General features: G+C 45.5%; 1 protein-coding gene across 6 annotated transcripts in view; it reads right to left on the minus strand.

Annotated features, from left to right (window-relative positions):
• Nucleotides 1–6,558: 6,558 nt before the first annotated feature.
• Nucleotides 6,559–15,816, minus strand: part of NUP133 (nucleoporin 133) — a 64,807-nt gene continuing 55,549 nt past the window's right edge. For 2 of the 6 annotated variants that reach the window (XR_016219154.1, XM_002722893.6), the window contains 3 exons: nt 15,357–15,421; nt 13,606–13,694; nt 6,559–6,847 (listed from right to left, as the gene is read on the minus strand). Coding sequence is in view for 2 of the 6 variants with exons in the window: in XM_002722893.6 (XP_002722939.3) it covers nt 6,711–6,847; nt 13,606–13,694; nt 15,357–15,421 (291 nt within the window). In the remaining 4 variants the exon portion in view is untranslated. Of the gene's footprint in view, nt 6,848–13,605; nt 13,711–15,356; nt 15,422–15,816 lie in introns of all 6 variants that reach the window. The other 4 variants (XR_016219155.1, XR_011381648.2, XR_016219156.1 and 1 more) reach the window with 2 other exon arrangements.

A 15,816-nucleotide genomic window follows, 5' to 3' on the forward strand; every position in this document is an offset into this window, starting at 1 on the left:
GCTCACTTGGTTAATCCTCTGCCTGTGGCACCAGCATCCCACATGGGCGCCGGGTTCTAGTCCCGGTTGCTCCTCTTCCAGGCCAGCTCTCTGCTGTGGCCCGGGAGGGCAGTGGAGGATGGCCCAAGTGCTTGGGCCCTGCACCCACGTGGGAGACCAGGAGGCGGCATCTGGCTCCTGGCTTCGGATCGGCGCAGTGCCGGCTGTAGCAGCCATTTGGGGAGTGAACCAAAGGAAGGAAGACCTGTCTCTCTAATTCTGTCAAAAAAAAAAAAAAAAAATTTATTGGAGAGTTGAGTAGTACAGCAGTTATCTCATATTCAAGTAGCTGGGTTCAAGTTCCAGCTTCACTCCTGATTCCAGCTTCCTGTTAACGCACACCCTTGGAGGCAGATGACGGCACAAGTAGTTGGGTCCTTGCTACCCCTACGGGAGACCTGGATTGAGTTCTGGGCACCTGAGTTTGGCCTGGCTCAGCTGGAGCCATTGTGGGAATTTGGGACTGAACCAGCAGATGGGAGGATGTCTCTGCCTTTTAACTGAATATTTTAAATGTTACTGGGGGCAAGCACTGTGGCATAGTGGGTAAAGCCACCACCTGTGGTGCTGGCATCTCATATGAGCAGTGGGTTGAGTCCTGGCTGCTCCACTTGATTCAGATCCCTGCTAATGTACCTTGGAAAACAGAAGACAATCCAGGAGGTTGACCCCCTGTACCCACGTGGGAGACCCAGAAGCCCCTGACTGTTGGCTTCAGATTGGCTCAGCTCTGGGTGTTGCATCCATCTGGAGAGTGAACCAGCAGATGGAAGAACTCTCTCTCACTCTGCCTTTCAAATAAATAGATCTTTAAAAATAATCAAATTGAACAGTCAATGTAGTTTTAAATGTATCTGGAGTGCACAAAGATTTATTCTAGCTTTATTTAAAATAGCAAAAACAATTCATGTTTCAATTTTTTTTTTAAAGATTTATTTATTTGAAAGGCAGAGTTACACAGAGAGAAGAGGCAGAGATACATACATACATACGTACATGCATACACACACACACTGGCATGGGAGGTGATTAGGAAAGACTTGAAAATGTCCTGGGCAGGGGTGATAATCAGAAAAATAAACATAAAAAAAGACTGAGAACCACGGATACAGAAAAATGCTAAATTTCTCACATAAGAGAAATGGGTTACAAAATAAAATGCTATTAAGATTTTGAATGGCAACAAGTTATTTCTGTGTGGAACATTATTGGGTTCAATTTTCTTCTACATGCTTTTTTATAGGTTTCTAATTTTTGACAGTATTTTAAAAATAAACAGAATTACACACTCTCATTCTAATGTACTTTGGTACTAGTTAATGAGTAGCTTTAAGATTTATGTATTTAAAAAAGCAAAGTTAAAGAGAGGTGGAGGGAAGGAGGCAGGAAGAGAGGGAGAGAGAAGGGGCTTCCACCTGTTGGTTTACTCCCCAAATGGCCACAATGGCCAGAGCTGCACCAATCTGAAGCCAGGAGCCAGGAGATTCTTTCAGTTCTCCCATGTGAGTGCAGGGGCCCAAACACCTGGGCCATCTTCTACTGCTTTCCCAGGCCATAGCAGAGAGCTGGATCAGAAGAGCAGCTGAGTCTCGAACCAGTGTCCATACGGGAGGCTGGCACTGCAGGCGGTGACTTTACCTACTACGCCCCAGCACTGGCCCCAGTGAGTGGCATTTTTATTTAGGACTATACAAGGGTACTTGAAAAAGTTCATGGGTAATGCAGTCAAACTTTTTTAGCATAAAACATTACAAAATCATGAATAGTTTTTTCATAATAGACATTTTCCCAGAATTTCTTTAGGTTTATTTATATTATTTGAAAGGTAGCGTTAGAGAGAGAGGGAGACACACAGAGAAAAATCCTGTATCCACTGCTTCACTCCCCAAATGGTCCCAATGGCTGGAGCTGGGCTGATCTGAAGCTTCCTCCGGGCCCTGGATTGGAAGTGGAGCAGCTGGGACTCAAACTGGTACCCATATGGGGATGTAGGCGCCATGGAGAGTGGCTCAACCTGTTATGCCATGGTGCCAGCCTCTGCAAGAATTTTTGAAGTAGCCATGTCTGGTCATTTTCCTTTTATGCATTCTTGGAATACAGTGTCCAGGATCAGGTAGGTGGGGCTGCAATCAGGTCTTTGTGGGTGGCTTCAAAAGGCCCAAGAGAGCTGGGCCTTTTGTCAGGAGTGTGTCAGTGCTGGACAGCATGGCCTGCCTCCCAGAACTGTGTGGAACAGCTGTACTCAGGTCTAGGCCTTGGCACGGGCAGTAGCTGATGTGTTAAGGAAACAAGGACTTGGTTTAAAAAAAGACAATTCAGTCTTTTTTTTTTTTTTTTTGACAGGCAGAGTGGACAGTGAGAAAGAGAGAGAGAAAGGTCTTCCTTTGCTGTTGGTTCACCCTCCAGTGGCTGCCGCGGCCAGCGTGCCACGGCCAGCACACCACGCTGATCCGAAGCCAGGAGCCAGGTGCCTCTCCTGGTCTCCCATGGGGTGCAGGGCCCAAGCACTTGGGCCATCCTCCACTGCACTCCCTGGCCACAGCAGAGAGCTGGCCTGGAAGAGGGGCAACCGGGACAGAATCCGGTGCCCGACCGGGACTAGAACCCGGTGTGCCAGCGCCGCAAGGTGGAGGATTAGCCTAGTGAGCCACAGAGCCGGCAACAGTTCAGTCTTTAAAAAGTCATCTGAAAGTGAAAGCCCCCAAACAGGGCTGTAAGGCGCCTGGACGTTCACGCTTGGGGTTTCAGCAAGTCCCTTACTGTCCATCTCCAGGGCTGCCGTCATCCTGGACACAACACGTGCACAAACTCCTCGAGACACCATAGTCCACAGGCTGATGCCATACTCCCTCCTCTGTGGCGATCAAAAACAGCACCAGCCCAGGACTGAGCAGCATTCACAGACAGGGTGAATGTGATATGCTCCACGTCAGTCAGATGTCTCTCTCAGTAGAAAATAAGTGATGGGGCCAGTGTTGTGGTATGATGGGTAAGGCCATCACCTGGGATGCTGGCATCCCTCCCACATGGATGCCGATTCATGTCCCTGCTGGGTGGCTTGGGAGAAGCAGCAGGAAATGGCCCAACTACTTGGGCCCCTGCCATCCATGTGGGAGACTTGGAGGAGGCTCCTGGCTTCAGGCTGGCCCAGCCCTGGCCATTGTGATCATCTGAGGAGTATGCCAGTGGATGGAAGAGCTCTTTCTCTGTCTCTCCCTGTGTTTCTTTCTTCTTTTCTTTTCTTTTTTCTTTCTTTTTTTTTTTTTGACAGGCAGAGTGGACAGTGAGAGAGAGAGACAGAGAAAGGTCTTCCTTTGCCGTTGGTTCACCCTCCAATGGCCGCCGCGGCCGGCGCACTGCGGCCGGCGCACCGCGCTGATCTGATGGCAGGAGCCAGGAGCCAGGTGCTTTTCCTGGTCTCCCATGGGGTGCAGGGCCCAAGCACCTGGGCATCCTCCACTGCACTCCCGGGCCACAGCAGAGAGTTGGCCTGGAAGAGGGGCAACCGGGACAGAATCCGGCGCCCCAACCGGGACTAGAACCCGGTGTGCCAGCACCGCTAGGCGGAGGATTAGCCTAGTGAGCCGCGGCGCCGGCTTCTGTGTAACTTTCAACAAATGAATCCTTTTTTTTTTTTTTTTTTTTTAAGATTTTATTTATTTATTTGAGAGGTAGAGTTACAGAAAGGGGTCTTCCATCTACTAGTTCACTCCCCAAGTGGCTGCAACAGCTGGAGCTGGGCTAATCTGAAGCCAGGAGCCAGGAGCTTCTTCTAGGTCTCCCAAGTGGGTACAGAGGCCCAGGTGCTTGGACCATCTTCTGCTGCTTTCTCAGGCCATAGCAGAGAGCTGGATCAGAAGACGAGCAGCTGGGACACAAACCAGTGCCCACCTGTGATACTGACATTGCAGGTAGCAGCTTAGCCTACTTCACCACAGCACTGGTCCAAAAAAAAAAACAACAAAAAAAAAACCAAAACATACATACATACATATATTTACAGCACTTGTAAAGTTATAATCAGTTACTTGATTTATAAAAAAAATCATTAATAATTCTTTGACGACTACATTGTAGAAACAATTTTAAAAAAATCTAAGAGAGGCCGGCGCCGCGGCTCACTAGGCTAATCCTCCGCCTAGCGGCGCCGGCACACCGGGTTCTAGTCCCGGTCGGGGCGCCGGATTCTGTCCCGGTTGCTCCTCTTCCAGACCAGCTCTCTGCTGTGGCCAGGGAGTGCAGTGGAGGATGGCCCAGGTGCTTGGGCCCTGCACCCCATGGGAGACCAGGAAAAGCACCTGGCTCCTGGCTCCTGCCATCGGATCAGCGTGGTGCACCGGCCGCAGCGCACCGGCCGCGGCGGCCATTGGAGGGTGAACCAACAGCAAAGGAAGACCTTTCTCTCTCTCTCTTTCTCACTGTCCACTCTGCCTGTCAAAAAAAAAAAAAAAAAAAAAACAAAAAACTAAGAGAAAATAATTTTCAAAATTGTAGCTGTTAATTTCCTTTTTTTTTTTTTTTTACAGGTAGAGTGGACAGTGAGAGAGAGAGACAGAGAGAAAGGTTTTCCTTTTTGCCGTTGGTTCACCCTCCAATGGCCACCGCGGCTGGTGTGCTGCGGCCGGCGCACTGCGCTGATCCGATGGCAGGAGCCAGGTACTTCTCCTGGTCTCCCATGAGGTGCAGGGCCCAAGTACTTGGGCCATCCTCCACTGCACTCCCTGGCCACAGCAGAGAGCTGGCCTGGAAGAGGGGCAACCCGGACAGAATCCGGTGCCCCAACTGGGACTAGAACCTGGTGTGCAGGCGCCGCAAGGCAGAGGATTAGCCTAGTGAGCCGCGGCGCCGGCGCTAATTTCCTCTTTACTACTAATTTTAGCTACTGATTATATGGGCTAGAGCTGAAAGAGTAAGACAGAAACACTAACACCGCAAGAACAGTTATTTCACACCCAGATATCCACCAGCAGTCAGGTACTATCAATGGCTTCTCCGTTTCCTTCTGTTGAACCAGGGATAACTGGGTTTGTAATTAACTCTACTCATCAAGTAACACCAAAGTATATTTGTGGCAACATGAAGGAGGCAGGAGTGTGTCCCCAAAGCCACTCTTACCTACTAGGGTGATCTAGGAGCAAACTGAATGCCTGCAGTTAATGTCTCTATAAATCCAAAGCTCTTCTTCCTAAGTACCTTCTTAGAACCCTTCAAGGCCGGCGCCGCGGCTCACTAGGCTAATCCTCCGCCTAGCGGCGCCGGCACACCGGGTTCTAGTCCCGGTTGGGGCACCAGATTCTGTCCCGGTTGCCCCTCTTCCAAGCCAGCTCTCTGCTGTGGCCAGGGAGTGCAGTGGAGGATGCCCAGGTGCTTGGGCCCTGCACCCCATGGGAGACCAGGAAAAGCACCTGCCTGCCATCAGATCAGCGCGGTGCGCTGGCCGCAGCGGCCATTGGAGGGTGAACCAACGGCAAAGGAAGACCTTTCTCTCTCTCACTGTCCACTCTGCCTGTCCAAAAAAAAAAAAAAGAACCCTTCAGTGTATTCCTGGCCTCAGTCCTGATGCTTGCTGTCCTAACCCGCATCTGCACACAGTGAATTCCCAGGCTGCTGATTTCTCCCCTTTGATTATTATAACCAGCTCCGTTAGTGCACAGGTTGAGCTATACAACCTGCAGGGAAGAGGCCACCATGGCTAGACCGGGGCTCTCTTCTCCATGTTTAACTTCTGACCTTTTCAGCTGTTGGAGCAGGCTGGGAGTGAGCCATCATCTGAGCCAAACCCTATGTATGCCAGCAACGCCTCATCCAATCCCTGATCTTTATTTAAGCCAGATAAACAGGGCGGTGACACTGGTCAGGACAAAGAAGCTTTGAGGGAACACTGCTGTCCACCTCGGTTACCATGTTAGGTGAAGTCATAACAGCTTCCATCATTACACATGCTTTGACCAGGTCAGCAGACTGCTGGCGCTGGAATGCAGTGAAAAACATTCTGAAAACACATAAGGCTGATTAATTCCCACACTGAAAAATCGCATTAGTACAATAAGCTTATCAATGGCAGTTTATGAATTAGAAAGCTGCTTTTTCCACTAAAATACTTTCACTAATGCTCATTCTTTCTGTAGAAAAGTTTAAACTATTTCCAGTGAATTCATCAGACATCAAGCTCACATGAATTCAGGTCCACTTTGTCTTATTTTTTTAGTTCCATAAGTCGGCAAAAATTGTGATTTATCTTATTAGATATTTCCCATTCTCCTTAACCAAAATAGATACCAAACACCCCAGTTTCTCTTTAGCACATTATATGCAGTCACAGCCATTCAGACAATCTAGTGCAATCTTGTGATTTTGAGAGTTAGAGAAACAGACCTAGAAGTCATTTGTAAATAGCCAGAAGCAGGACTCACCACACCAAGTGAGATGAAAAAGAAATGGCAATAAATACAGAAACAATTGATAACTTTCAGGTGGAAAAGGAGGAAGGAAATTATCATGTAATTGAAAACCAAAATATTAGTTATGTAACAATTTTATATTAGCTTCCAAATAAAGTATAAAAAATCCAGTCATACATTTTACAAAATGGTGAAAACATCTGGTTGCTAAAGGCCTGAAATATTTATGTTACACAAATTTTAGAAACAATGGTAAGTTTTAGAAAAAAATTATACTTGTCCCTGGACATAATATTCATAATTGGCTTTCAAAACAAACTCAAAGTATGGATTGGACTTGAGGCTTCCAAGGTGTTCTGCTTGCAGGAGGTCCTTCACCTCTGGTAAGTATTCACGGAGCTGAATACCTATCAACACAAAGACAGAAAGGCAAATTTTACTTCTTTAAAACTCAAATGAATTAAGATGATCGATGATGCAAACATCTGTGCTTCTAATTTAAACCATAATGCACTCTGCTCTTGAGAAATACTCTCTGCTAAATTCCTTCCATCTGTCAAACATACTTTCAGGTCTAACAATATGACATTCTTCAGAGACTCCTTGAGGGTTTTTCCCCCTAGTGGTCAAAATGGCCATTCTATTTAAAGTCTTTAATAAAATCTGAAATATTTTGCTTTTCTCACAGCTTAAGACGTAACTTTGATGGGTACATTTTTAATTATTACTTGAAAATAAGCATTTCAAATAATTACATGTTCCTCGTTTTGGGAAATATCCAGCAGAAACACCATGATGAAAGCTGACTACAGTATCCCAGAATGTATTACAGTTTAAGTCTAAAATTAGACTGGCCAAAGCAGCCTTTCTTCACAAGTCATCTACAGAACAGGAAAGCCAATGAACACTAATGAAATGGGAAGTTGAGACCTGTACAGGAACAAAAATGTACATACAGATTTCCTATATGACAAACTGGAGGAACTTTTAAATTACTTAGGCAACAGTATTTTACAATTTTTACGTTACTGTAAGATTCTCAAAATCAGATACTTTTTTAAAAACCCTCAAACTGTCCAGCATCTTATTTCTTGTACTTGTTATACAATAACTATCTGGGTTGATAAGGAGTAGGTGGTGTTGTGCAGCTGGTTAAGTTTCCACTTGCGACACTCACATCTCAGGCTGGAGTGCCAGTTTAAGTCCTGGCTGCTCTGCTTCTGATCAGCTCTCTGATAAGGAGCCTAGGAAAGCAGTGGATGATAGCCCAAGTACTTGGGCCCTTGTCACCCACATGAGAGACCTGGATGGAGTTCCAGGCTTCTGGCTTTGTCCTTACCCAGCCCTGGCTATTGTGGGCATTTGAGGAGTGAAGAAGAGGATGGAAGATCTCTGATGGAAGACTGCTCTCTCTCCTGCTCCCTCCCTCCCTCCTTCCAAGTAGATGACAATAAACACACATTTTTAAAAGTCAGGGTTGATAAAGTTATGAGGCTAAATCCAGAGCATTTCTGTATCATCTGTTACAATTAACACATGTTCAGATTTTTCTCTGTAAAAACAGTATTATACTTTAAAGAGCATGCCTTCCTTAACACTTATTATCTGATAGCTCTTTTTTTTTTTTTTTTTAAAAAAGATTTATTTTACTTGAAAGTCAGAGTTACACAGAGAGGACAGGCAGAGAGAGAGGTCTTCCATCTGATGGTTTACTCCTCAATTGGCCGCAACGGCTGGAGCTGTGCGAATTTGGAGCCAGGAGCTTCTTCCGGGTCTCCTACGTGGGTGCAGGGGCCCAAGCACTCGGGCCATCTTCTACTTCTATCCCAGGTCATAGCAGAGAGCTGGACCGGAAGTGGAGCAGCCAGGACTCGAACCGGTGTTTCAGGCCAGGGCATTTACCCGCTGAGCCACAGCGCCAGCTTCAGCTCCTTTTTCTTTAGAGCAGGGTTTGAAATTCAAATGCCTCCAAAGTCTAGGCAGGAATGAGGGGCGTGAATGCGGGCATCCTGGTAGGCTGAGTCACTAACTCAGCTAAAGCAGCACTCTACACCTCCTGCTGAGTGTCCCATGTAATTACTGTCTGGTGTATGCAAATCAACAAAAGTCAGAAAACAGAACTTACTAGAACCACTCTCAACTACTAGATGTTGGTGACTCATTAGAAAAAAACACTGAATTCCACATATGAATGTGGGCATTTTATCCTATATACATACAATGTGTCATGGAAAAACAAACTGTGTGGGTGATTTAAACATGGGCAGGATGCACTCACCCCGCAGAGTAAAATACCTGGGGAGCTGTCAAAGCCTGTGAAATGTATTGCGAGGTTCTCTCTCTATGCTCAGATTTTGTCTTTTAAAAAAACATTTACTATTGTACACATTAGCGAATAAAAGTTTCCAAAAACAACATCTTTGGCCTATTGTTATAATAAATATACATTCTTTTTATTTATATGTTTATAATATTAGTGCCAGATACCTAATTAGACACAACTCACTTCTGCGGCACTTTTACAAGAACCCATTTCATGGAAAGCATCATATTTGGGTCCTAATCATTCTCTCTTTTTTTTTTTTTTGACAGACAGAGTTAGACAGTGAGAGAGACAGAGAGAAAGGTCTTCCTTTTCCATTGGTTCACTCCCCAAAAGACCGCTACGGCCGGGGCGCTACACCCGATCCAAAGCCGGGAGCCAGGAGCTTCCTCCTGGTCTCCCATGCGGGTGCAGAGCCCAAGCACTTGGCCATCCTCCACTGCCTTCCCAGGTCATAGCAGAGAGCTGGACTGGAAGAGGAGCAATTGGGACAGAACCGACACCCCAACTGGGACTGGAACCTGGGGTGCTGGCACAGCAGGCAGAGGATTAGCCTAGTGAGCTGTGGTGCCAGCCTAATAATTCTTTAAGCTCAGCTGGAGAATCTCTCTAATAGGTACAGACAGACTATATCCAATTATTTCTTAAATTGTAGAAAAGAAGTGTTAAAGACACATTACAACTGTTTTCTAAATTTCAAGTAAAATAATCTTTAAGAAAGATCATTCATTTTGCTATACATCTTCATTTATTTTGTTTTAAATTTCCATTTTTTTTTTTTTTTTAAAGATTTAGAGTTACAGAGAGAGGTAGAGCCAGAGAGAAGTCTTCTACTTGCTGGTTCACTCTCCCCAAATGGCTCCTACAGCCAGAGCTGAGCTAATCCGAAGCCAGGAGCCAGGAGCTTCTTCTGGGTCTCCCATGCAGGTGTACTGGCCCAAGGACTTGGGCCATCTTCTACTGCTTTCCCAGGCCACAGCAGAGAGCTGGAACCAAGTGGAGCAGCCAGGACTTGAATTGGCGCCCCTATGGGATGCCTACACTGCAGGCCGGGGTTTTAACCTGCTGTGCCACAGCGTTGGCCTCCCTAAATCTCTAGTTTTTAAAAAAGATTTATTAATTTGAAAAGTTGAATACCAGAGAGAAAAGGAGAAAAACAGAAGAGGGAAATTTTCCATCTGCTGGCTCACTCCCCAAATGCTCACAAAAGCCCGAGCTTGGCAGGCCAAAGCCAGGAGCCAGGATCTTTGTCAGGGTCTCTCACACGGGTGGCAAGGACCCAAGTATTTGAGCCATCATCTGCTGCTTCTCAGGATGCATGATCAGGAAGGGAAGCTGGATTGAAAAGAAAGGCAGGACTCAATCCTGGGCACCAATATGGGATGCAGGCATCCGAGTGATGGCTTAACTTGTCACAGCAATCACCTCCATTCATTTTTTGACAGTGGAAATGTTTAACTTTCTTGTTCTTTACTCAGCTTTGAGAACAAAAGTACTCATTAAATATCCTGACACTGTGGGGCAATCAAGTTTCTGTTTTTCATAAATCAAGGTGTAGGACAATTCCAAGCAAGTTACAAGCAATCAGCTGTAGAACTGTATTTACATTTGATCAGCTATGAAATAGGAGGCTGACTCTCTGCAGAACAGTGCTACCAGGTCAATGTGGACAGGCTCTAAAAGGAGAAGCACACCGAGTTTGCGCTCTTGACCTCAGAACACTGGCTGCTGTGGCTAGTTCCAGAGTCTTCTCTCCGGGTCCTCCACTTCACCTAGGTAAGCCAGTGCCTCGAAAGTAGAGAACTGTCAACACAGGGTGGAGGAGCCAGGGGCAGAATCTAGGACAGTAGAGATGGGGCTGTGGATTTGCAAATAATTCTATATACTCAAGAACAGATGTTTCCTGAGCAACTGACTGCTGTGTATCAGGCACACTAGGCTGGTGTAATTCAATATTAAATAATGTATCTTCAGATGTATGTACAGAAAATGTTCAAATGGATATAAATCAAAACTATGAATAAAATTCACCTTCACTTAGAAGGACTGCTGAATTTACAACAGCTTTTTGTCATTGTGCTTCTTCCAATCAAAACTAAAATGAGTGTCCTTGGGATAGCCATTTTGCCTAGCAGCTAATGCTGGTTAAGATGCCCACATTTGGGGCTGCCACTGTGGCATAGTGGGTTAAGCTGCCACCTGCAGTGCCAGCATCCCATATGGGGGCCAGTTCAAGTCCCAGCTGCTCCACTACCGATCCAACTCCCTGGGAAAGCAGTGGAAGAGGGCCCAAGTACTTGGGTCCCTGCACTCATGGTGGGAGACCTGGAAGAAGCTCCTGGCTCCTGGTTTTGGGCTGGCCCAGCTCTAGCTGTTGCAGCCAATTTGGAAAGTGAACTAGTATATGGAAAGTTTCTGTCTCTTCCTCTAGCCCTCTGTAACTCTGCCTTTCAAATAAATAAATCTAAAAAAAAAAAAAAAAAGCCTACATTCCAGCATGCCTGGGTTTGATAACCACCTTCAGTATTTTTTTTTTAAAGATTTATTTATTTGAAAGGCAGAGTTAGAGAGAAAGAGCTTACTTCTTCTTAAGACACAGAAAGAGAGAGAGAGAGCTGCCATCAATCAGTTTACTCCCCAAATGCCCACAATGGCCAGAGTCACGCCAAGTTGAAGCCAGGAACTCAATCCTGGTATCCCACATGGGTGGCAGGGACCTAACTGCCTGAGTCATCCATCTGTTACAGGGTCTGCACTGGTGGGAAGCTGAAGCTGGAAACTGGGAATCAAACCCAGGCATCACAATTTGTGACAGGTGTTATCTTCATCAGCATCTTAACCACTGGCCAGAAATCTGCCGCAAGAACAAACATTTCATCTGTAAAAGTCTGATTACCTGTTTGTATCTTTATCCTCAAATGGAATTTTGCTCACTGCTTTAGATACAAAACATCCATGCAGGGGCTGGTGCTGTGGCACAGTGGGTTAACGCTCTGGCATGAAGAACGAGCATCCCATATGGGCACCGGTTCTAGTCCTGCCTGCTCCTCTTCTGATCCAGCTCTCTGCTATGGCCTGGGAAAGCAGTGGAAGATGGCTCGGGTGCTTGGACCCTGCACCCATGTGGGAGATTGGGAAGAAGCTCCTGGCTCCTGGCTTCGGCTTGGCACAGCTCCAGCCGTTGCAGCCATTTGGGGAGTGAACCAGCAGATGGAAGACCTCTCTCTGTCTCTCTCTGTAACTCGATCTTTCAAATAAATAAATTAAAAAAAAAATCTATGCAAAACATATTTCTTGTTTCCATTTTGTTTCTAAATTGGATTTTAGTCTCTTACTATTTAAAATGCATTTATAGGCTGGCGCCGCAGCTCACTAGGCTAATCCTCCGCCTAGCGGCGCCGGCACACCGGGTTCTAGTCCCGGTCGGGGCACCGGATTCTGTCCCGGTTGCCCCTCTTCCAGGCCAGCCCTCTGCTGTGGCCAGGGAGTGCAGTGGAGGATGGCCCAGGTGCTTGGGTCCTGCACCCCATGGGAGACCAGGAAAAGCACCTGGCTCATGGCTCCTGCCATCGGATCAGCGCGGTGCGCCGGCCGCAGCGCGCGGGCCGCGGCGGCCATTGGAGGGTGAACCAACGGCAAAAAAGGAAGACCTTTCTCTCTGTCTCTCTCTCTCTCACTGTCCACTCTGCCTGTCAAAAAAAAAAAAAAAAAAAAAAAAAATGCATTTATAAACATATTTTCTAACTTGTTCTTTATTTTATTTTATTTTTTTATTTTTGACAGGCAGAGTGGACAGTGAGAGAGAGAGAGAGAGAGAAAGGTCTTCCTTGCCGTTGGTTCACCCTCCAATGGCCGCCGCGCTGCTGCTGGTGCACCGTGGCTGATCCGAAGCCAGGAGCCAGGTGCTTCTCCTGGTCTCCCATGGGGTGCAGGGCCCAAGCACTTGGGCCATCCTCCACTGCCTTCCTGGGCCACAGCAGAGAGCTGGCCTGGAAGAGGGGCAACCGGGACAGAATCTGGCGCCCCGACCGGGACTAGAACCCGGTGTGCCGTGCCGCTAGGTGGAGGATTAGCCTAGTGAGCCACGGCGCCGGCCTCTAACTTAAGAATGGTTCATATCCATGGGGCTGGCACCGTGGCTCACTTGGTTAATCCTCTGCCTGCGGTGCTGGCATCCCATATGGGCGCCGGGTTCTATTCTCGGTTACATCTCTTCCAGTCCAGCTCTCTGCTTGTGGCCTGGGAGGGCAGTGGAGGATGGTCCAAGTGCTTGGGCCCCTGCACCTGCATGAGAGACCAGGAGGAGGCATCTGGCTCCTGGCTTTGGATCAGCGCAGTGCTGGCTGTAGCAGACATTTGGGGAGTGAGCCAATGGAAGGAAGACTTTTCTGTCTCTCTCTCTGTCTATAACTCTGTCAAAAAAAAAAAAAAAAAAAAAAAAAAAGAATGGTTCATCCTCTATTTTAAATGTTCAAGCTTCATTAGAGTTAAATGAAAAATTAAAATACATGATTACTTCTCTCAGTACTGATTTTTCCATGTTAGAACCAGTGTTTGTGCCCCACGGGTGACGTTTCTTGCCCATCCTGACTCAGCAAGGTAACTTCACCTGCTTCAGGCACCCAGGGAACCAGGAGAAAGACCTCGCCTTGATACATGTTCTTCCAATAACAGAGGTAGAAAAAAAGTTCTTCCTTTATTAACAAATCCCTCTAATTTTGAGTATGATACTGTTTAATAATCTTAAATCTCCCTGTCATCTGAAATCTCAGCAAGTCTCCATTACTCAAATTTTAAACTGAGAATTGACACTGTAATTTCCAGTGATAACAAACCACTTACCATCTTTTAAGAGTTTCTGTAAGATTTTCACAAATATGCTGTCTTTAGACACTTCAATTGGATCATCTTTACCATCAGAACTGGACCAACTAGAACACAAAATCACTATGAGGGGAAAATGAAATCATCGGCACAGCTGAAATAAATGACTTCTGTTTGCTTATCACAGCTTTGTTCTGATGGCTCTGAAGATACAGAATCTGAGTTCTGCGATACATTCTGAAATCATTAGGATAAAGAGGCTTTAAATGTTCGACACACTTATAGTCTCCATAATACATACAAGATGCAACACTCAGTAGCTCTTCACTTAGTATCACCATCTATTTTACTTCCAAAACCAAATAGTGAGGTATCCTCCCAAAGAAAGTTCTGTAAGTAAGTAACAAATCTAGTATGGACTCTCAGGTATGATCTTGCACAGCACAGGAAATAGTTAGAACATGTTATAAAATATTCTGTTTCATACAGGTAAAATGGAAACCACTGCCTAGTAATAAGAGCAGCTTTCTTTGATCTAGATAGGTCTATCTGCTACTGAAATATAAACCTGCAAAAGCACTGCCTAGAGTAATTTATGTGTATGTATCCTACATGACATCTTCACAATTTTTAAACACAAAGCCAGGACAAAGAACTGTAGTCAAAATGACAGTGTCTTCCTGAGTAATTGGGATGGAACCTGGGACTCAAGTGGGCACACAGCTGGATCTGCAGACGATGACCTCTGCGACCAAATTACACAACAATTCTAACTATCTGGGAGTGACCAGAGAAGGGAGAAATGCTTTAGTAAAAATAGCTCTACCACAATTTCTCACCACCACAGGAAAGAGGAAAGTATATAGGGGGGTGCTTTTAGTACTCAAGGCATGATCTCTTTAAAATTCTTTTCCTGGAGAGAATCTATCCGAACAACTGATTATTCTTAGTCTTTCTCTGCCACTGAATCTTAACACAACCATTTCCATAGATGGAAATCCTCTGCGGAGGGGAAATGATGCTAACAAAGAAGTTGCTATTTAATCACTTAGAAAAAGAACGCAATGGCCCTCAAATTATAACAGCCTCTTATTAGAAAAAGCCTTCAGTGATGTAAGTCATGTGCCTGACATTTGTGAAAATAAAGAACAGGTGTCTTTATTTATTTATTTATTTTTTAACAGGCAGAGTGGACAGTGAGAGAGAGAGAGAGAGAAAGGTCTTCCTTTTGCCGTTGGTTCACCCTCCAATGGCCGCCACGGCCGGCGCACCGCGCTGATCTGATGGCAGGAGCCAGGTACTTATCCTGGACTCCCATGGGGTGCAGCGCCCAAGGACTTGGGCCATCCTCCACTGCACTCCCTGGACACAGCAGAGAGCTGGCCTGGAAGAGGGGCAACCGGGACAGAATCCGGTGCCCCGACCGGGACTAGAACCCAGTGTGCTGGCGCTGCAAGGCTGAGGATTAGCCTAGTGAGCTGCGGCGTCGGCCAAGAACAGGTGTATTTATTTCTGTGCAAGCTGACAGTTTAAATTTTAAAACCAAAAGTAGTGATTTACTATTATTATATCAACGGTTCCAAGTCTTTAGGCTACATCTTTAACCATTAAAACATTTTTTAGGATTACAGGTAGAACCACTTGTAATTTTGCAATGTCTGTTGCAATACAATTAGAAGTTTATAAAACCACTGGCATAATGGTATTATCTTCTTAAAGTGGAGCCCCTTCCTAAAACTTTACCATAGGTTCATGCTATAAAAACTTACTTATCTCTCTGAAGAGCTTTGCAAAGGATTTCCAGTTTTAGATCATTTATATTTACATCTTCCTCCTTCATAGCAAAACAAAAAATTCTGATTAAAACTCAATTTTGAATTAGTTTCACAACTGTCTGTGATATTCTGATTTTATCAGACACTTGAAAGAATTACAATTTTAAAATGTCAGGTAAAAGTCCACATATTATATTTCTAAAACCTACCAAAGCAATTTCAATTGCATGGCCAGTTAAAAGAAGCTTATCTTACAGAATTTTTACTATAGTCTTTTGAAAGCTGACAAACAGCTTCTCTTAGGTTGTACACTATGAAGAATAAACTGATGAAGAGTGTAACATCACATTCAAAATTAATGATTATAAAAGAAAGAAAAAAATACATCATAACTTTGAAAAGTAGCATTCATTTGGGCACAGAAAGACATCTGAGAGCGAGAAATTTATTAGGA

Source organism: Oryctolagus cuniculus, chromosome 13 (assembly GCF_051225735.1).
Source record: "Oryctolagus cuniculus isolate XC-2025 breed Fujian yellow rabbit chromosome 13, ASM5122573v1, whole genome shotgun sequence".
Classification (NCBI taxonomy): Eukaryota; Metazoa; Chordata; class Mammalia; order Lagomorpha; family Leporidae; genus Oryctolagus; species Oryctolagus cuniculus.